Source organism: Myxine glutinosa, chromosome 10 (genome assembly GCF_964187855.1).
Source record: "Myxine glutinosa chromosome 10, kmMyxGlut1.1, whole genome shotgun sequence".
In the NCBI taxonomy this organism is placed as follows: domain Eukaryota; kingdom Metazoa; phylum Chordata; class Myxini; order Myxiniformes; family Myxinidae; genus Myxine; species Myxine glutinosa.
In genome coordinates this window covers 82560382-82582664 of record NC_136270.1, presented here as the reverse complement: position 1 = coordinate 82582664, position 22283 = coordinate 82560382, and the positions used below count along the sequence as shown (strand labels likewise).

At 43.4% G+C, this 22283-nt stretch overlaps 2 protein-coding genes across 13 annotated transcripts in view; one reads left to right on the top strand and one right to left on the bottom strand.

Annotated features, from left to right (window-relative positions):
• Nucleotides 1-21038, bottom strand: part of PPP4R1 (protein phosphatase 4 regulatory subunit 1) — a 119342-nt gene extending 98304 nt beyond the window's left edge. For 4 of the 10 annotated variants that reach the window (XM_068126655.2, XM_068126659.2, XM_068126658.2 and 1 more), the window contains exons 1-8: nucleotides 20921-21037; nucleotides 20782-20826; nucleotides 7186-7318; nucleotides 6858-6964; nucleotides 6455-6630; nucleotides 6206-6352; nucleotides 3092-3199; nucleotides 2808-2873 (exon numbers count right to left, since the gene is read on the bottom strand). In XM_068126655.2, the coding sequence (XP_067982756.2) occupies nucleotides 2808-2873; nucleotides 3092-3199; nucleotides 6206-6352; nucleotides 6455-6630; nucleotides 6858-6964; nucleotides 7186-7318; nucleotides 20782-20826; nucleotides 20921-20927 (789 nt within the window). In that variant the 5' untranslated portion in view covers nucleotides 20928-21037. Of the gene's footprint in view, nucleotides 1-2807; nucleotides 2874-3091; nucleotides 3200-6205; nucleotides 6353-6454; nucleotides 6631-6857; nucleotides 6965-7185; nucleotides 7319-20781; nucleotides 20827-20920 lie in introns of all 10 variants that reach the window. The other 6 variants (XM_068126656.2, XM_078785819.1, XM_078785817.1 and 3 more) reach the window with 3 other exon arrangements.
• Nucleotides 21039-21320: 282 nt separating this feature from the next.
• The window catches only part of DRC4 (dynein regulatory complex subunit 4), a 79503-nt gene continuing 78540 nt past the window's right edge, over nucleotides 21321-22283 (top strand). The window contains exon 1 of one of the 3 annotated variants that reach the window (XM_068126660.2): nucleotides 21321-21553. In XM_068126660.2, the coding sequence (XP_067982761.2) occupies nucleotides 21551-21553 (3 nt within the window). In that variant the 5' untranslated portion in view covers nucleotides 21321-21550. The remainder of the gene's footprint in view (nucleotides 21554-22283) is intronic. The other 2 variants (XM_068126661.2, XM_068126663.2) reach the window with 2 other exon arrangements.

Below are 22283 nucleotides of genomic sequence, written 5' to 3'. Positions count from 1 at the left end.
CTGGCTTTGGAGGCCAACTTTGAAATGCAGTTTGCCCAAGAAAGATCATGGCTGACAGTGAAACCAAGGAGTTTGAATGACTGAACTTCCTCAAGAGGATTTGTCAGAAAGTAGACAGGAGGGTTTGCCAGGCGGTCCTTTTGGAGAGAGATTGTGAGAATGCGAGATTTGTCAGGATTGAAAGACATATTCCAAGTGTTTGACCAGCTTGTGATTGTTTTCAAGGTCGGAGGAGAGGGAAGAAGCTGCTGCCCTTTTTTTGATGGATGACTGTTGACCCAGCAGAGGGTGGAACCATCAGCAAATAGATAGAGGATTTTCCAGAGAGTCAAATAGATGAATGATGAAGATCAGGAATAGGACTGGGCCCAGAACACTGCCTTGGTGCACTTCAGCCTTGACAGGAAGAAGAGATTAAAGGATTCCCATTGAAAGCCACATGCTGGCTACGAGAGTAGAGGAAGTCAGTAAGCCATGTGTGGAGTTGACCTTGGATGCCAGAGACAGAGAGTTTGAGGGTAAAGCAGGATGCCAGACTGTGTTTTAAAAGCATGAGATATGTCCGACCCCGATCTCATGTCTGACATTGTATTGAACCCTTAAAGGCTCCTGCTATATGAAAAATCTGGAGATCGAGTTGTGCACCACACAAAGAACAACCAAGACACCAATATCAACCTATATCATTGTCAAACCATTGTCTTTGAAAAGCTTAAGGACGAGAAACAACAAACATAGCTGCATGCCTACAGATTATTTTTTTTTTTTTTGTTGTATACAAGATCGAGGCTCGTGAAAGAGCTAACATTAATCACACAAAAAGACAAACCGACACACAAAACACAAAAAACAAGGGGAGCGGCAGACAAGATGGGGAGAGAGGGGGAAGGACACAAAAGAGAGGGGGAAGAGGGGGAAGGACACAAACACAACATTTGAGAGCAGGGACATCGGGAGGACTTGGGGGGAGGTGGGAGAGGAATAAAGCATATGAACACTGCAAGGACTCTGGGGTGAATTACCGGGGGTAGAAAAGATCAAGGTTTTCGATGGGGGAAGATAAGAGATGGTGGTGAACAGCTGTTTTAAAGACCTGGAGGGAGGAGTGGGATTGAAGGGAGTGGGGGAGTTTGTTCCAGAGGCGGGAGAAAAGGGGAATGAAAGAGTGAAGGTGAGCAGAGAGCCTAGACTTTGGCAGTTTAACCATAAGAGGGTTGCAGGCAGATCTTGTGCGACCTGAAGGAATATTGGGGGGACAGAGCACAGAGAGAGCTGGGGGAGCAAGGCCGGAGAGGAGTCGGTAGAAGACAGAAAGACCACCAACCTGCCTGCGGTGAGTGAGTGAAAGGCCCTCGGTGTTGACTACATCGCAGGAGATTCCAATGATTCTGAAAGCTTTGGCCTCAGCAGCGTGAAGCCGAGCAAGGTGTGAGGCAGGAGCACCAGCCCAGAGGGGGGAACAGTATTCCATTGAGCTGCGGATGAAAGCCTTGTATGTGGTGAGGAGCTCAGGTGTGCCAAGGAAGGACTTCGCACGACGGAGGATGCCCAGTCGGCGACTGGCTTTGGAGGCCAGCTTGGAAATGTGGTTTTCCCAAGAAGATGTATTCACATGCAAACAAAGTAATACAGAACTTTTCACAATTGCGGCCATTCCATATGCTCCGCATGGTTCCGAATGTGTTGGTTGCCCTTTGTGTATGAACAAGGGTGTTCACATGAAACATGCAAGCCACCTGGTCAATTTGTTTAAACAAAGCAGAAGCTACTGTCAGCAACCACACTCTTGAGATAGCAAACTAAGTATCCTGGTGTCAAGGACCATCCAGGAAGACCAGATCATCTGCAGTTCAGGCAGGAACGTCCAGGCAGGAAATTGTAAGTTCAGACAGGAATGCCATCTATAACTCACCTACTCTTCGCAAAGGACAATGGGAGATCTGTAACGTCCACCATCTAATGCTAGCAGATGGGCCACCCAGTTTAACATAAATCTGGGGGACAGCACACACATCGATGCCTCACTCTGCCTGCAAAACACCAGGTTTATAGCTGGGCAGAGATTCAAACCCAAGCGAGATAGCTCAGAGGCAAGGACCTGCCAGCCCAACCCCAAATGTAATACAAAATCATTAAAATCTGCTGCACTAATTTTTGTTTGTACATTCCCCTGTTGAATCCCTGGTGGTGGGCTAGCGGCTAGGGTGCCGGCTTAGGATCCTAGGATCCTGGGTTCGAATCTCGGTCGATCGCCGAATTAACGCCAGGGGGGTTGACTCAGCCTGTCATCCTTCCGAGGTCGGCTAATTGAGTACCAGTTCACTGGTAATTCCCTGTTTGTCGTTGTAGGCGGCAAAAAGGGTTGGCGTCAGGAAGGGCATCCGGCCGTAAAACATTGCTTCAAAAAGGGGACCAAAAAACAACAACTACCACGGTCCCCGAAAAGGCCAACCCCCGCTTTGCGGGGAAAAATGGCCTCTAAACGGTGGTTTTTATTCCCCTGTTGCAGTGTCCACTGCGGACTGCTCTGTACATCAGGGAAAGATCCAATCGCCATGAACCACAAACTGCAAACGAATCTATCAATTGCTTTGCCTCGTGAGCGGAAATGTACTCAAATTACTGATTCTTAGCAATTAGTGTTCTCATTTGCCGTGTTCTTTTGAAGAAATTATTGTTTTCATTTGCACATTAGACGATTTTTCATGCGTTGTGCTCAGAGTAGAACTTGTATGGAAATGCACCTGAAAAGTCAAAGTTCACAGATAAAATTTTAATGTTCTCACACGTTCAATCAGCACACTTACCAGCACCTTCTCAGTTGTAGACTGTCCTACCACATTACACATATCACCAAAACTCGCTGCACAAACCTGCAACACACAAGGATCACCAACATAAAGTACGTAACCAGATCACCTTTCAAATGCAACATCATGCAAGGTGACAATGCATCAGCAATAAAGACTTGCCTTAAATAAATAAATCAATGCGTTGGCGAAGAAAATAAACAATGGTCAAGTAAGCATCAAATGAGAAAAGAAAATGCCAAAATCTATTTTATCTTTCCAGCGATGTCAAATAGCTTTACCTTACGCACGTGAAAGATCCTTCCTACTCCGCAAAGCTCACAAAACCTCGGCAGCAAGAGACGCTCCGTGACCTCACGACCCACAATGGCAGCAACACTGCACATGATCTGCAAAACAAATGCAGTCCCCACCTCAATCATCTTTCATTGTTAATAAGGAGTGCTGCATCGAGAAACCAAATCCAATTCACTTCCACTGGAAGCAAGACCACTCAAACAATATTACCATCTAGAATGGTACTTGTAGAGCGCATAGTCTTGCCTCGCACGTTCATTCTGAACAAAAATGTCGTCGTTAACTGAACACGCTACTATTATGACCCATATACCCGTCATCCATGCACTCTATTATGTCACACAGTTTCTTCACATGGGTTAGGTACATCATATATTCATTCATTCTTCACATTGGGTCATAGATCAGATAAAGTGCCTTCAGAAAGTATTTATACCCCTTAACGTTTTTCACATTTTGTTGTATTACAGACTGAATTTAAAATGGATTAAAGTGAGATGTTTAGTCACTGATCTACACATAATACTCCATAATATCACAGTATAATTTTTTATTTTTTTTAGAAATTTTTACAAAATAATTAAAAATGCAATACAGAAATATCGAATTTACATATCAAGTATTCAACCCACTGAATCGATACTTCGTAGAAGCGCCTTTGGTGGCATTACAGCTTCAGGTCTTCTTAGGTATGTCTATCAGCTTTGCACATCTGGATTTGGGGAGTTTCTGCCATTCTTCCTTGAAGATTTGCTCAAGCTCGCTCAAGTTAGATGGGGAGCGTCGGTAAACAGCAACAGCAATCTTCAAGTGTTCCACAGATTCTCAATGGGATTCAAGTCTGGGATTTGGCTGAACCACTCAAGAACTTTCATATTCTTGTTCTGAAGCCATTCCAGAGTTGATTTGGCTGTATGCTTGGGGTCATTGCCTTAATGCAACATAAATATTTGCCACAGTCTAAGGTCTTTTTCACTCTGAAGCAGGTTCTCCTCAAGGATTTGCCTGTATTTGGCTCCATTCATTTTTCCCTCTGTCCTTACAAGTCCCTGCCGCTGAAAAGCATCCCCATTGCATCATGCTGCCACCACCATGTTTCACGGTAAGGACGGTGTTAGATGGGTGATGAGCTGTGCTCAGTTTCGGCCAGACGTAGCGCTTTTCATTCAGGCCAAAGAGTTCAAATTTTGTCTCTCATCAGGCCACAGAATATTTTGTCTCATGCTCTCAGTCTTTCAGGTGACTTTTTCTTAGGAGTGGCTTCCGTCTAGCACTCTTCCATAAAGCCTAGATTTGTGAAGTGCTGCAGAGACTGTTGTCCTTCTGGCATGTTCTCCATTCTCAGCCAATGAACTCTGTAGTTCTGTCAGTGGTCATTGGGTTTTTGGTCACCTCCATAACCAAGGTCCTTCTAGCCTGGTTGCTCAATTTGGTCGGACGGTCAGCTCCAGGAAGAGTCTGGGTAGTTCCATATTCTTTCCATTTCCTAATGATGGAGCTCACTGTGCTTTTGGGAACTTTCAACACTCCATAAATTGTTTTATGCCCTTCCCCAGATCGATGCCTCCTCACAATTATATCTTTAAGTTCTACAGACAGTTCCTTGGACCTCATGGTACAGTTTCTGCTCTGACCTGCACTGTCAACTGTGTGACCTTATATAGAAAAGTGGGTTTCTATCTAAATCATGTCCAATCAATTGAATTGGCCACAGGTGGACTCCAATCAAGTTGTGGAGCCATCTGAAGGATGATCAAAAAAAATTGGATGCACCTGATCTCAATTTCGAGTGTCATAGCAAAGGTGTTGAATACTTATTGACTCAAGACATTTCAGCTTTTCATTTTAAATAATTTTCATTGAATAATTTCATTCTTTAAATTTCATTGAATAATTCAGCTGTCATAAAGCCTGGTGTTGGCTTAGTGGTTAGGGTGCCGGCTTGGGATCCTAGGATCCTGGGTTCGAATCCCGGTCGATCGCTGAATTAACGCCAGGGGGTTGACTCAGCCTGTCATCCTTCCGAGGTCGGCAAATTGAGTACCAGCTTGCTGGGATGAATGATCACGGTGTGTACCCCGACCTAGAATAGGTACACCGTATCCCTGCGCATCGTAAGAGGCGACCAAGGGTTGGCGTCAGGAAGGGCATTCGGCCATAAAATCATTGTCTCAAACAGGGAACCATGATTGTCATGGGGCCCGCAAGGCTAAACCCCACTCTAGCGGGGAAAATGGCCTTAAAACGATCATTCATTCATTCATTCATTTTAAATAATTTGGTGGAAATAATTTTATAAAAAAAAAAAAATCCACTTTGACATGATGGGGATCAGTGACAGTGACATGTATGTGATTTGCAGTGATGTGTAGATCAGTGACAAAAAAAATCCCAATTTCATCTATTTTAAATTCAGGCTGTAACAACAAAATGTGAAAAACGTCAAGGGGTGTGAAAACTTTCTCAAGGCAATGGATGTGAAGTTTCAGATTTTTGGATAAGGATTTCAATTCAACCAATTATTGCTGGAATACCAATTCACTGATGATGTCATTGTTCTCACCCTATATACTCCATGGGGAGTTGATGACATATTATGCCAAATTTAAATTTATTTTTTTCAATCGAGCAGTTTTGGAGAAAATGTCCAATTTTTCAAAATTTAATCCAATATGGCTGCCATACCATGTGACCCATGGCATAAGATTTAGCAATAATATATTCTCTATGGGGGAGTCCCTTCCATATTTGAAGTTTTGCCTTGGTCAGATAAGCGGTTGCAGAAAAAACCATTTTAAAGCAAAAATATACAGACGCAGACACACGCTCATGAGACTAATTAATAAATAATCAACATGTATATTAACAAAAGAGCATAAAATAAAAGCTTTGGCATTCTTACCTACAAGAATGCTACAATGGGTTAACTTCTGATACCAGGCAATACAAAAAAACATTACACAGTATGGCATGGGTGCATAGTCGCTAATTCTTCACCAAATTCTCACAGGGGTGGATGAAACCACCAAAACACTCCACATCTCACATTGACGTCTCACTACCTCCAAACCACAAGCTCACATTCTCAAGGCACTCACCGCTACAGCCTCTGCTTTATAATCATCACAGCTGTCAGGTGCCGTAAGCTCCAGAACAGCTGGACAGACAAATGTCTCTACATCCCATGCTGACACATGTTCTTGACCCAAAAGCTCCAGCAGGGCTGCTTGACTTGCCTTCCGAACCTGTCACAAGCAGTGAAATCTGTATCACTAAATTGGAAGAAAGCAGCTCACCCATCTCATTTATCGTTAACAAAACATTTGAGCTCGTGCATTTCAACACACCTGATTGTTTCCATCTTTCAGAAAACGCACGAGAATGGGAAGGAGGTGCTGAGGGATGACATGGGGTGGTACAGCATTGTGTTTCTGACAAAGTGCTGCAACATGAGGTAGCTGCTCCATCAGCGTTGCTCGTACTGCTGGTTCTGAGCAAGAGATGTCCAGGCCTAAACTCAACACTCCAACCAAAAATTTCTCTCTCAGCTATTTGCATTTATACTATACTACACAGCTGGTAACATAAGCGAGTGTACAGATGCGGTCAAAGTCAAACAAGCACACATCCAGCTAATGGTGATGATGTGATTATTCGGGAAAGATCAAGAGCACAAGTTTGGTGAAGATGGTGATGAGAAAAAGAAGATATTGTAAACAGTAATCAAATCAGTTGGACATCGACGCATACCTGCGTCTTCGGCAAGCTTTGTCACCGTGTTAAGGATTGGCCACACATCTCCATCTGCCTCAAGTACGAGACGCAACGTGTCTGGCAGTGTACGAGCCATAAGCTGCCTAAAATATAAAACAATTAATAAAGAGACGTTTTCAACTTCTTCATTGAAAAGTAAACAATTTTTTTTTGCCTGATTGAATACTTCTGTTCTTAAAGATTTCAATAATCCTCCGGTAAGTACGGTCCTTATTAACTGCAACTCTGAATTACAAGTTACAAATTTTTATTATTTTTTGTCTTGAGGCATTCCACACAACAGTAAATCTAAAATGTTCAATACCTGTTAAAGATATTGTCACTGGCAGCAAATTTTTCAAGGCGAGCCAGAGGTGTCAACATTTCGTCTTCAATCACCACATCCAGCACAGAAAGCTGTGTTTCGGGGTCACATTCAGGTCCAAACTCTGCTATGCCTGTAAGAATATGTACAATCACTCCATAATTATATATACACATACATTTACAGAAATAAATACATATATACATGCATACATACATTACATATATACACAAATACATATTAATGTACTCCATATTAAGGGGGTTTTGGCATCAGGAAGGGCATCCGGCCATAAAAACATTGCCTCAAACAGGGAACCATGATTGTCATGGGGCCCGCAAGGCCAACCCCCACTCTAGCGGGGAAAATGGCCTAAAAACGATCATTCATTCATATATTCATATTAAGGGGGTTTACCTGGGGATCAACTCCATATTAATGCCCATGCTTTTGGAATGAGATGTTCGATGTTTGGGTGTCCACATACTTTTGGTCATGTAGTGTATGTATTTGTGTGTGTGTGTATATATATATATGCAGACTTGGCATTTAATATGGAATATTTTTTTTGTGGGGGTGAACTTACTTTTCAAGATGTCGTCGAACCAAAAGTTCATTGGAATTATGTTGAAACTATTCTAGATTTTGTTAATGTGACCTTTAAAAGAAACAAAAACCACATTTGACATTTCGAAACAAATAAATTGATCCTTGAAAGTGATGTAAACTGATATCGAACTCAATTCATGGACAGTACTGTGCTAAACTTCTGCACGTTTTCCAGAATTATCTCTTTATTTTACAGATTAGCCAATTTTTTTTTTAGCAAAAGCAAAAGTTAAATTACGACTGGGATTACGGACAGTAAAATTACAGTTCAGTACTTCGTGTAAACCCCATGAGCATTCAGGAGAGCACGTACACGTTGAGGCATGCTGTTCACGAGATTTGCCAAGGTTTGGACAGGAATCGCTTGCCATGCAGTGACAATAGCCTGCTGCAATTCACGCACAGAGGTCGGCTGCTGGTCCAAGTGGTCGATTTGACGCGTTAATTCTGCCCACAAGTTCTCTATCGGATTCATATCCGGGGACATGGCAGGCCACTCCATATGCTCGACACCACGGTCAGCAAGAAAGTGTTGGATCATGCGAGCACGATGAGGCCGTGCATTGTCATCTTGGAGGACAAAGTTTCCTCGAAAGGCTGCACGAGCAAATGGAAGCAATGTTTCTTCCAGAATGGCCCTGTACTTGAACTGATTCAGGTTTCCATTCAGAACAACCAGGTCAGTTTTTCCCCCTGCATGAAAAGCAGCCCAAACGGTCACCCCACCACCTCCAGCTTGGACTCTTGGCACTATACAATCTTTGTTGGAGGCTTCTTGCACTTGTCTGCGGACTTGGACACGGCCTTCTTGACGATAGACCAGAAATCTAGACTCGTCATTGAAGATCACGTGATTCCAGTGTCCTGGCTGCCATTGACGGTGCTCTCTGGCCCACTGCAATCGGCGCTGGTGGTGTTGTCTGGTCAGGCGTGGCTTTCTCAGGGGACGCCTGGCACGATAGCCTGCTTGAACCAGTCGTTGGTTGATACCTTCTGGATACATTTGATACTAGCCTTCTGGATACAGGCACATTTGTCAGTTGCTGCCACTCAGCCCTAAGCCGATTAGCTGACTTGGTACGGCCATTGCGGACTAACCGGTGCAGCTGGCGATCATCCCTCCTTGTGGTTCTGTGGGGACGTCCTGGCCTCGGTATTGGAGTAGGGACACCCCTCTGAGCATTTTGTTTCAGGATCTTTGACACCTGACCTTGAGTGATGCCATACTGCCGAGCAATAGCACGGTTTCATGCCGTAATTTCGTAAAGCCACCACTCCATGACAAACAGCATTGTCGAGTTGACGGACCATCTGCAGAGGAAGCGGCAATAACTTTTGGAGACGTGCAGTAGTGGTTATCCACTAATACAGAACGCAACAACCCTTGTATACCCGACTGTGAAGCCAATCATCAAATGCACCTGTCCGTACATTTTGCCACGCCACCTGTGATATAATCCTGTTGTTGACTTCTTGCTGTGACAGACAATCAGTGACATGGTTCTTTTAACAAATAAATCACCAAAGTGTAAAAGAAACTCACCAGATTGATATTGTTGCGGACGCGGTTAAAGATGTTATTTACCGAGCGGTGGTATTGCCGCGACCTAACAGTTCCCCCGATTCTTCCCCAACTCACCCGATTCACCCGATTCACCCAGACGTTGGCCAAATCGCGCTATGCCAAATCAATGATAGAAAGGACACGACGACTGGGAAAGAGGAAACGACGCAAGGGGTACAGTTCTCAAGACCTCCGGAGGAGGGTATAATTAGTGGTGGAGAAAAGGGGTAGATTACAAGGCAGTGAGGTAAAGACACAGAAGAGATGGGCACTTAATTACCGTCTTATCTTATCCCAGACAGACCACAGACAAACGGAACAAGGCAGACTTACACAGGGATTGATGGCAGGAAGGGACAGGTAGGTCGATAGCACAAGGTGCACCTTGGCTCGGGGACAGGATAAAGCACGGTCCAGAAGATGCGGGGAGGTGTCACAGCGCTTGGAGGGGACGTCTTTCTTTCTCCAAGCTCAGCGCGCATCTGACGTCACCTCCCCCTCACTGCGCATGCTCAGCCGGGAGTGACACGCCCTCGGCTGGTTGGTTCCGCCCCACTGGGGCCGGTCCGCCGCTTCCATTGGGTGCGGGGGTTACCGGGCTCCGCCCTTGACGAGGAGCTGACAGGGAGCCCCTATTTGGTAACCCCGTCGAGCACATGTTTGATGGCGGCTCGTTGGGAAGGCCTGGTGCCCTCCCAACACCCCCTACCAACCAAGCCGGAGTGAGGACGCGGACTTCCTGCGCTCGTTGTTGTTGTTGTTGTTGTTGTTGTTGTTGTTGAACTGTGAGGAAGAGCTGCGGGGAGGTATTGGGAGGTCCTAAACTTCCTAACGGTGCCATACAATCACATTCTGGTGCAACGAAGGGTCAGAATTAATGGAAACGAATCCTTAACTGACATAGACTAAGAATAACTAGCAAGATGTCCTATAGTTGTCTTACATGAGATGCGGTGAACCTGGGCACGACATTTAATGGGGGAAATAGGGGGAGGTCGGGTCTACAGAGTGTTGTTTACAGAAAATGGGACTAGGGAATGGGGGATTGGGGATAGTTGGGAAGTATTGAGGAAAACTACCTTTAGAGGCCATTTTTCCCCGCAAGCGGGGGTTGGCCTTTTTCGGGAACTGTGGTTGTTGTTGTTTTTCGGTCCCCTTTTTGAAGCAATGTTTTACGGCCGGATGCCCTTCCTGACGCCAACCCTTTTTGCCGCCTTTAACGACAAGCAGGGAATTACCAGTGAACTGGTACACAATTTGCCGACCTCGGAAGGATGACAGGCTGAGTCAACCCCCCTGGCGTTAATTCAGCGATTGACCGGGATTCGAACCCAGGATCCTAGGATCCTAAGCCGGCACCCTAGCCGCTAGCCCAACACCAGGGATTTGGGAAGTATTGAGGAAATAGGGGAATATTTACAAGCGGATATGGATGGATGCAAATCCCATATCCGCAACAATATACTGAGTTAAGAAAGTAAACCCAAGTCAACAACAACAAAAAAAATAATCCATATTAAATGCCAAGTCTGTACAATATATATATATATATATATATATATATATATATATATATATATATATATATATATATATATATATATATATATATATATATATATATATATATATATATACACACAGTCACGTGAAAAAGTAAGTACACCCCATGTAAAGTTTTGACTTTTTCAACATATTTCAGCATACAGCTATTTGATCTTCATTTCAACAATATTGACAGATAAAGGTGATATAATATAACAAATATCATGAAACATTTATATTTTGTAGTCGATTGTATAATTTAAATAAATATAAATGCAAATTTCGCATGTGGAAAAAGTAAGTACACCCCTACATTTATCACTACTTCAAATACCTAAAATTAGAATCAGGTGCACCAGCTCAGGTGCAAATGATTAGAACATCGTTAGAGAGGATCTTGGAGGAACCCGTCTTATTTAAACCTGAGACATTTCGTTTGTTTTGCTCTTTGTTGTTGAAGTGCTCGACTCTGATTCTGCAACTGGACCTGACGGCATCAGCCCATGGATCCTAAAATCCTGTTATTCCACTCTTTCACTCCCTCTCTCTGTTCTATTCACCCTCTCCTTTGCTCAAGGTCAACTGCCATCTGCTTGGAAATCAACCAACATCAACGCTTTACACAAAAAAGGTGCAAAAACAGATCCTAGCAACTACAGACCAATCAGCCTTCTCCCAATTATCAGCAAAGTCATGGCATCCATCATTGCTTCAGATATTAAATCTTTCCTCTTCTCCAATGGCTTGATCTCTGATCATCAATTTGGTTTCAGACCAGATCACTCTACTCTGGACATGCTGCTTCTGCTGTCTCAACAATGGATGGAGGTCCTCAATGTCAAACAGGAAATTAGAGCTGTCTCCCTCGACATATCACGTGCCTTCGATACGGTCTGGCACCCCGCTCTGCTCACCAAACTCTCCTCCTTTGGTATCCATGGAAATCTCCACGCATGGCTGGCGGACTTCCTCTCTAGTCGTAGTCAACGTGTGGCCCTGAATGGGTTTCTCTCATCTCCTCTTCCTGTTCAGGCTGGAGTTCCCCAAGGCAGTGTTCTGGGCCATGTGCTTTTTCTGGTCTTCATCAATGATCTCTCTGACTCTCTTGAAAATCCTCTCTGTCTCTTTGCTGATGACTCCACTCTCTGCCGCTCCATTCCTCATCCCTCAGTTCGGCAGTCTGCAGCCTCCTCACTCTCTGCAGACCTGGACAAAATCACAGACTGGGCAAACAAGTGGAACATGTCTTTCAATCCTGACAAATCTCACACTCTTACGATGTCTCTCCGAAAAGACCGACTGAACAACCCTCCCATCCACTTTCTGAATAATCGTCTCCAATAAGTTCTGTCACTCAAGCTTTTGGGTCTCACTATCTGCCATGATCTTTCCTGGGAAAACCACATTTCCAAGCTGGCCTCCAAAGCCAGTCGCCAACTCGGCATCCTCCGTCGTGCGAAGTCCTTCCTTGGCACACCTGCGCTCCTCACCACATACAAGGCTTTCATCCGCAGCTCAATGGAGTACTGCTCTCCCCTCTGGGCTGGTGCTCCTGCCTCACACCTAGCTCGTCTCCACGCTGTTGAAACCAAAGCGTTCAGAATCATTGGAATCTCCCGCGATGAGGCTATCTCCGAGGGCCTTTCACTTACTCACCGCAGGCAGGTTGGTGGTCTTTCCGTCTTCTACCGATTCCTCTCCAGCCTAGCCCCCCCAGCCCTGTCTGTGCTCTGTCCCCCAAATATTCCTACAGGTCGCACAAGATCTGCCTGCAACCCTCTTATGGTTAAACTGCCAAAATCAAGACTCTCTGCTCACCTTCACTCCTTCATTCCTCTTTTCTCCCGCCTCTGGAACAAACTCCCTCACTCTCTTCAATCCCACTCCTTCCTCCAGGTCTTTAAAACAGCTGTTCACCACCATCTCTTATCTTCCCCAATCCAAAACCTTGACCTTTTCTACCCCCGCTAATTTCACCCCAAATCCACTTTTTTGAAATACCAACTTCTTTCCTGGAAGTCCTTGGTGTCCTTGCGTTTTATAACCTATCCTGCCTCCCCCCAAGCCCTCTCCCTCCCACATATCTCCCGATGTCCCTGCTCTCAAATGTTGTGTTTGTGTGCTTCCTCCCCTTCCCTCCCCATCTTGTCTACCGCTCCCCTTTTTATATACTTTGTTTGCTTGTTTGTTTGATTTGTTTGTTTGATAAATGTTAGCTATTTCACGATCCTCGATTCTGTGTACAAAAAAAAAAGAAAAAAAAAAAGTGTGCGGCGTCACCATGCCGCGATGAAAAGAGCTCTCTGAGGCCTTCAGAAAAAAGGTTATACATGCCTACGAGTCTGGGAAGGGTTTTAAAAAGATCTCCAAACAATTGGAAATCAATCATTCGACTGTCCGGAAGATCATCTACAAGTGGAGAAGATTCCAAACAACTGCCAACTTGTTCTGGCCAGGCCGCCCCAGCAAGTTCAGCCCGAGAGCAGACCGCAAGATGCTGAAAGAAGTCTCCAAAAACCCCAGAATGTCATCACGGGACCTACAGGTAGCTCTTGCCACTGTTGATGTCAAAGTGCACGAGTCTACCATTAGAAAGAGGCTGCACAAATTTGATCTACATGGGAGGTGTGCCAGGAGGAAACTTTTGCTGTCCAGAAAGAACATCAGGGCAAGATTAAAGTTTGCCAATGAACACCTAGGCAAAGACCAGCACTTCTGGAACAATGTGCTCTGGACAGATGAGTCAAAGGTAGAGCTATTTGACCACAGTACCAGAAGACATGTTTGGGGAAAACCAAAGACAGCATTTGATCACAAGAACCTGATACCAACTGCAAAGCATGGTGGCAGAAATATTATGGTTTGGGGCAGCTTTGCTGCATCAGGGCCTGGGCAGCTCACCATCATAGAATCCACTATGAATTCTTCATTGTACCAGATGGTGCTTGAGGATAATGTGAGGCCATCTGTCGGAAAGGTGAAGCTCAACCCAAGGTGGACCTTGCAACATGACAATGACCCTAAACATACCAGTAAATCCACCAAGGAATGGCTGAAAAGAAAGAAATGGAGGGTTCTGGAATGGCCAAGTCAAAGCCCGGATCTAAATCCCATCGAGATGTTGTGGGGGGATTTGAAACGAGCTGTGCATGCAAGAAACCCCTCAAACATCGCACAGCTGAAAGAATTCTGCATGGAAGAGTGACCAAATATTTCTCCCAGTCGATGTCGGAGACTGGTAGACAGATATAACAAACGCCTACTTGAGGTCGTTTCTGCCAAAGGGGGCAATACCACCTATTAGAGCCAAGGGTGTACTTACTTTTTCCACATGCAAAATTTGCATTTATGTTTATTTAAATGATACAATGGACTACAAAATGAAAATGTTTCATGATATTTGTTGTATTATATCACCTTTATCTATCAATATTGTTGAAATGAAGATCAAATAGCTGAATGTTGAAATATGTTGAAAAAGTCAAAACTTTACATGGGGTGTACTTACTTTTTCACATGACTGTATATATATATATATACATATATATATATATACATATACATAAATATATATATACATAAATATATACATATATATATACATATATATATATATATACATATACATATATACATATATATATACATATACATATATATATATACATATACATATACATATATATATATACATATACATATATATATATATACATATGTATATACATATATACATATACATATATATATATACATATGTATATATACATATGTATATACATATATACATATATATATATACATATATACATATATACACATATACACACACACACACACACACACACACACACACACACACACACACACACACACACACACACACACATATTATATACACACAAATACATACACTACATGACCAAAAGTATGTGGACACCCAAACATCGACCATCTCATTCCAAAAGCATGGGCATTAATATGGAGTTGGTCCCCAGGTAAACCCCCTTAATATGAATATATGAATGAATGAATGATCGTTTCCCACCCCCACCACCCCTTTGCTGCTATAATGGCCTACACCCCTCTGGGAAGGCTTTCCACTAGATGTTGGAACATTGCAGAGATTTGCTTCCATTCAGCCACAAGAGCATTAGTGAGGTCGGGCACTGATGTTGGGCGATTAGGCCTGGCTCGCAGTCGGTGTTCCAATTCATCCCAAAGGTGTTCGATGGGGTTGAGGTCAGGGCTCTGTGCAGGCCAGTCAAGTTCATCCACACCGATCTCGACAAACCATTTCTGTATGGACCTCGCTTTGTGCACGGGGGCATTGTCATGCTGAAACAGGAAAGGGCGTTCCCCAAACTGTTGCCACAAAGCTGGTAGCACACAATCATTTAGAATGTCATTGTATGCTGTGGTGTTAAGATTTCCATTCACTGGACCTAAGAGGCCTAGCCCAAACCATGAAAAACAGCCCCAGACCATTATTCCTCCTCCATCAAACTTTACAGTTGGCACTATGCATTTGGGCAGGTAGCGTTCTCCTGGCATCCGCCAAACCCAGATTCATCCGTCGGACTGCCAGATGGTGAAGCATGATTTATCACTCCAGAGAATGCGTTTCCACTGCTCCAGAGTCCAATGGCGGCGAGCTTTACACCACTCCAGGCGACGCTTGGCATTGCGCATGGTAATCTTGGGCTTGTGTGCTGCTGCTCGGCCATGGAAACACATTTCATGAAACTCCCGACGAAGAGTTGTTGTGCTGACGTTGCTTCCAGAGGCCGTTTGGAAATCGGAAGTGAGTGTTGCAACCGAGGACAGACAATTTTTACACGCTACGTGCTTCAGCACTCGGCGGTGCCATTCTGTGAGCTTGTGTGGCCTACCACTTTGTGGCTGAGCTGTTGTTGCTCCTAGATGTTTCCACTTCGCAATAACAGCACTTACAGTTGACTGGGGCAGCTCTAGTTGGGCAGAAATTTGACGAATTGACTTGTTGGAAAGGTGGCATCCTATGACGGTACCACGTTGAAAGTCACCGAGATCTTCAGTAGGGCCCATTCTACTGCCAATGTTTGTCTATGAAGATTGCATGGCTGTGTGCAATGGGTGTGGCTGAAACAGCCAAATCCACTAATTAGAAGGGGTGTCTGCATACTTTTGATCATGAAGTGTATATATATATATATACACCCTCGTATTCAAGCCAAAAGAAAATGACAGAAATTTTCAAGAAAAAGAAAACATGTTTTCATCTCAAAAAACGTTTTTTAATGGGGGTAAATGAACCCGATGTGCCTCGTCAAATGGGTCCAAGAACGGATCTCATACCCAATCTAGAATGGCACTCCTCCGCCAGGCTGAGCAGTGTACATTTTGTATCCCACCGACGGGCCAGATCTGGACCCGGACATAAACCAAAATCAAATCAATTTGACCTTGTCACACACCCAACCTGTCCACCAAATTTCATCCGAATCCGTCCCTAACTTTTTGAGATATCTTGCTATATATTGGTTTCAGTCTCATCTCTCAATGGTGAAGAATCACTTATAAATACTAATATCTGGACCTGGATCTTCACCAAAATCAAAGCAATTCGTCCTCGTCACACACGCAACCTACCCACCAAATTGTCAAATCCATCAATAACTTTTTGAGCTATTCTGGTCAAAGACAGGCAGACAGTGGTGAAAACATAACCTTTGTCCACCTTCGGTGGCGAAGGTACATTGGGCCCACATATGTTTCTGCTAATTTTTGAAAGAAAAGTGCCATGTATTATGACATCACACTCATTTTGTATGGATCGGCCAATTTCTCCTAATTGCAAGAAATAAAGTATAAACCTCCGCATCACGTTTACAGCCTCTGGCAAAATAAATATTTAATACCGGCCTGGACAACGATGCAGTCGTAGAAAGTTATTAAGCTACAAATAAAACACACCTCAAAAAAGAAATTAACTAAACAAAAAAGAAAAGGATAAATTTGTATTAATTTTCGATTGTTAAAAAGACTTGAGATTGTCGGCACAAATAAAAATGAAAAGCAGAACGTCATCTGAAATGCACAAATAATTTAACTGGTAACATACAAGTTACTCATCAAAAAAGGAATGACTGCCTTGGCTTACACACTCGAATACTAGATGAAGAAGCAGTTAACACTAAAATGTAGCCGGAGGAAAAGGTGATGACAGCAAATTTTAAAAATGAGTGCTGCATTCGCTTCAAAATCATTGCTCAAGTTAATTACACAAACTGTTTCATTAGTTTTCCTACACCTGCTCAAAATGCGTTACTGCTGTCAAAGTCAAAGGATCAGCAAGGCAGTGGATGAAGTGACAAGTTATTAAACGTAATTATTAGAACAATGTCCCCAGAACAACAACAACGCCAACACGTTAGTTTCCGAGCAATCACATTATTTTTGTCAAAACCTGCAAGCTTGAAACATTGTCCCCACTTGCCTTAATGAATGCACGTAATTCTTGCAATCTTTCTGTTAACATTATAGTTTTGAGCACACCATGCAAAGGTCAAGGCATAGATGACTCGCAATGAAATGTTGTAGCTTAATATTGGAGCGTTTTGGTAAAACGCAGCACTTACATTTGTTACCGTGACGACAAAATATCTTCAAACTATGAATGCATGAAAGTAATGAAATAAAAACAAGTTATGAAAGATACTACTACTACTGTACTGATAATACTAGTACTCACTCGCATGCCCAGCTAAGGGGCATAGCAACCTCCTTGGAGGTTCACCCATTTGCACTTAGTTCCCTTGGGACAGGGGGTAGGGGGTGGAGGGGGGGGGGGGGGGGGGGACGCGAGGTTAGGGCAGGAATTTCGGAATTTTTCTTTTTTTGGCCATGGTGCCGGTGATTGCTCACATACTCTTCACGAAGGACACCGCATGATCTTAACGCCGACAGACTGGACACCAGGTTTAACGTCCATCCCAGGGACGGCACACACATTGATGAATCGCCCTGCCCGTGAAACACCAGGATGACGGTTGATAGCTCGTTGGGATTCGAACCCAGGCATGAAAGAAACAATCAAGTTTATTTTAGTACAAAAATCGAGGGTCCAGGAAGAGCATACTGATCGTAGGCCAGTGGGGCGACAGTTGGACACAATGAGGAAAAGAACAGAGGGGTAAAGAGGAAAGAGATGAAGAAACAGTGAACTGCAAGTAAGAAAGTTGGTTGGGTTAGGTAGGCTAAGGAGGGGTATACAAGGTCGCAGGTAAGGATGCGGAAATGATGCGAGATATTAATGCACAGCCTGCTTGACGCTCTGGAGGGAAGAGTGGGAATGAACAGCCTCAGGAAGGCATGTACTGTATTTAAGTATATTTGAGCACACGTATTCACAGTCCCTTGTCAGTGTTGAGTAAACAGACATGCTTACGATATGACAACACATTTACATAAAACAATAGTACAGTATATTTGTAATGGTACTCTATTGCCATACATAAACCAGTCCAAGAGATGTTTGTGTGAAAGGACTCACTTAAAAACAAATTCTAGACAGTGCAAAGCTCATTTAAAAGATAATTAAAATTAACAAATGAATGTAAAAGTATTTTAATCAGTTGAGCTAGCTTTTTAGCTCACCTGGAACGAAGGTCAGGGGAGCTTATGCGATGGCGCGTTGTCCGTCAGTCCGTAAACATTTGAAACGTCTTCTCCGAAACCGCTGATGGGATTGCGACCAAATTTGGCACAAATTATATTTGTTGTGTTGTGACTAAAGTTTGTTCACGGCATTAAATAAATCGGGGGTTTACCAGGGTAACGGGTTTACCAGGGTCAAAGTGGATCCAGGTTTGACCCCCCAAAATAGGAATTTGCTTTTTACTCTGAAACTACACACACTATTTCTATGAAACTTGACCACGACCTTCATCACCTGTGATGTAGCGAAGTTTGTTCACAGCACTAAGAAAATCAAAGTCTAAGGAGGTTTACGGGGGGTTAACGTGGGTCCTGGTTTGGCCCCCCAAAATAGGTATTTGCTTTCTTCTCTGAAACTCCACACATAATTTTGATGAAACTTGACCATAACCTTCACCACCCATGCTGTAGCAAAGTTTGTTCATGGCATAAAAAAAAAAAAAATCTGCCCCTTTAGGGGTATACGGAGGGACGGTAGGGGGGGTTGCCAACCAAAATAGGTACTTGCTTTCTTCTCTGAAACTACACACACGATTTAGATGAAACTTGACCACAAACCACCATCCGTGATGTACCAATGTTCGTTCAAGGAATTAGAAAAATTGGGGTCCTAGGAGGTATATGGGGTTGGGGGAGAGGGGGTTGCCCCCCAAAATAGGTATTTTTAGCTGCGACGAGCAACTCTATGAGAGGACCGCGTTGTTGTTCTTGTTGTTGAATAGCACATGCGCATACACTCAGACGTGCGTTGGTATGAGGTAAGAACATCGCGGACTAAAATCGCGATTTGTTTGAAGAAACCAGAATAAATTTAGCAACAAAGACAACATGAATGTTTTCATATCAATCTCGTTTCACAGAACTTGACACAAATTAGGGGTAATTATTGAATAGCGCATGCGCATACACTCGGACTTCCCCTACCGATCAAGCCCGTTTCAAATTATCCTTCTGCCACCCAGAATTAACATTAATAAATAACATTAATGAATTAACATTAACATTAACAGAAATAAGATTCACGTCCATACATTATATGTAATCAGGTGATGAAGCATGTTGGTCGCAAAACAAAGGACAAGACCAGAACTGAAAGACAAAAAGACACTAGTGCACGCGTATAATTTAATGACTGGTCGAATTTGGTAGCGCATATTGCAACGGATATCCTCATGATTCTACACGTCACAGCTGGTGACCACTGTGGTCATTTTTCTCTTGTTTTTCTTTGTTTAAAGTCTTATGATTATGTTCGTATGATTCTACATGCTGCCCTGTCTTCTAGCAACCATTGAAATTGGTTGAAAATACCCTTAGTCGGTGCAGTATACTGTTTATTCTACCACGTGAGCGCCAGGTGTATTTGTTTAATGGTAATTGATGAAAGCCATCATCCAGCAGTCACCAATACACAAAACATGATGATAAATAGAACGGCACGCGGCAGAGCGCATACCTCCGCCAGGCTGAACTGGTTATGTTTTGTATATCTCACCGATAGGCCGGATCTGGATTTGGACCCCAACTAAAATCTAATCAGCTTGTTCTTGTCACCTAACCAACTTGTCCACCAAGTTTCGTCCAAATCCGTCCATAACTTGTTGAGATATCATACTATATCGTTTAGGCCCCAGTTCTCAATGGTGAAGAATCACTGAAAAAAATTCTAGAATCCAGATTCAGATCTTCACCAAAATCGAATCAATTCGTCCTCGTCACACACCCATCCTGTCCACCAAGTTTCGCTCGAATCCGTCCATAACATTTTGAGATATCCTGTTCACAAACAGACAGACAGATGGACACGGGTCAGGCAGGGGGTGCAAATATAACGTCCATCCACCTTCGGTGCCGCAGGTAATAAATTGCACATGAATGGAACATTCAACATACATCGTTCAGAGGTATTCACAACCCCAGGTTCATCGCATTATTTCATTTCATTTTTCTCCTGCAAGACAAATCTGCATACATACACAAGTCGTGTTTCTTCTTCTTCGTCTTGCCGATCCCAAAGTCATTGCGTCAAGGTAAAAGCCATTGCATCGACAGTAAATATCCAGTTTGCTTATGTCACACAAAACACCCTCGTCCCCTTACAGTTACGGGCCTGGCCATTTGCTCCTAAAAATTAAAAAATATTTCATCTACATAAGCACGTCGAACTTCCACAAACTTACAGCCGCTGTATCCGTCCTGCGCCTCCTCCTGAAACAGCGACAAGTCTGAAACGGGAATAAAGGTTCATTGAGTGAGGCGAACCTCGGTATAAATCAAGAAATAGCTGCTGAAGCAGCAAAAAATACACCAAACACCAACCTGCCATGCTGGTCCAACTGTCACGTCACCGTGACGTAAGGCAAGGGACTTCCGCAAGTGACGTCACGATTCCAAACCACGCCCTTCGGCAATTTGTACCGCATGATTTCTTTATCATAATAACAATATGATTTCAGTTTCCTCACAAGGAACTTCCACGCTGGACGAACCGTGACGCGGGAAAAACAGAACGTTCCGCTTCCAAGGAAGCTGCTTCCTTCGAGATTCTAAAAGTTATTTTTTCCTTTCACCATTATACACCACCGACTCTGTACAAGTTCAAGTTTCCACCAGTTCGTTGCCACAACAACCCTCAGATCCTGAGAATCATTAAAATTATTGCAATTATTAAAATGGCAAACGAGGCCCGAGGGGAGAATGTCTAATAATAATATACAGCTCGACCAACATTATTTAACGTGGCGAGTGTGTATACCTGTCGCCAAAGACGGCTCAGAGGTGTGTGCATATCTCTCGGCCATCCTTACAGCTTACAGCTTACAGCCTACAGATACAGTACAGTACAGTACAGTGAGACTAATACTCGCTCGAGAGACTTCGGCGTTACAGGAAACGTTGCCATGGTGACGTTCCGGCAACGGCGCGGCCTAAGCAATCCGAGGGCGCAGCATGGTGGGTCAGCTTGAGTCTTTGCGGACGCAGTATACTGTGGATATATACTGTATGTTTAATTCAGCTTTTCTGAAGAGATATTTGTGTGAAACCATTTTAAACTGCTCTTGCAAACGTCTGTGGAGGATTAAATGTGTTTGCGGCCGTGTGCACAGTCCGCAGGATCATGGCGCGGGGTCTTGTGCAGGCACAAGCTCGGTTCTCCTCAGGTTTAATATGATCAGGTAGATGTGCAGTTAGTTAGTTTGTGTTATGATCGGGATTTGGATATTAAGTGTAAAATAAGGATTATTAATGCGATATAAAAACATGGCCGGGCAAACAAATGAACATTGCCTGTGCAATTTTCACATTTATCCCGATTTGTTGCCGAGTTCGAGTTTAGAATTTTCCGAAATCACAATTTTCCATCTTTTCACTGATTTGTTAATCGTCCTGTAGGGGGCGAGTAGTCCATAACTTTCCCTTAATAGCTTCTTTTTTTTTTCTTTTCTTTTTTTTAAATTAGATATTTTTAGATATTTATTTTTAAAATTAGATATAAATTAGAAAATTATATATTTTAGGCTAGATATTTTTTAAATACCAGTTGATCGTCCAGATTTGTATGCCTCGGCCGACAAAGTCGCCGGAGGCATTATGTTTTCGGCTTGTCCGTCCGTCCGGGCTAAACCTCGTTTTCCTCAGCAACCACATGTCCGATTGAGACGAAACTTTCAGGGTAGGAGTG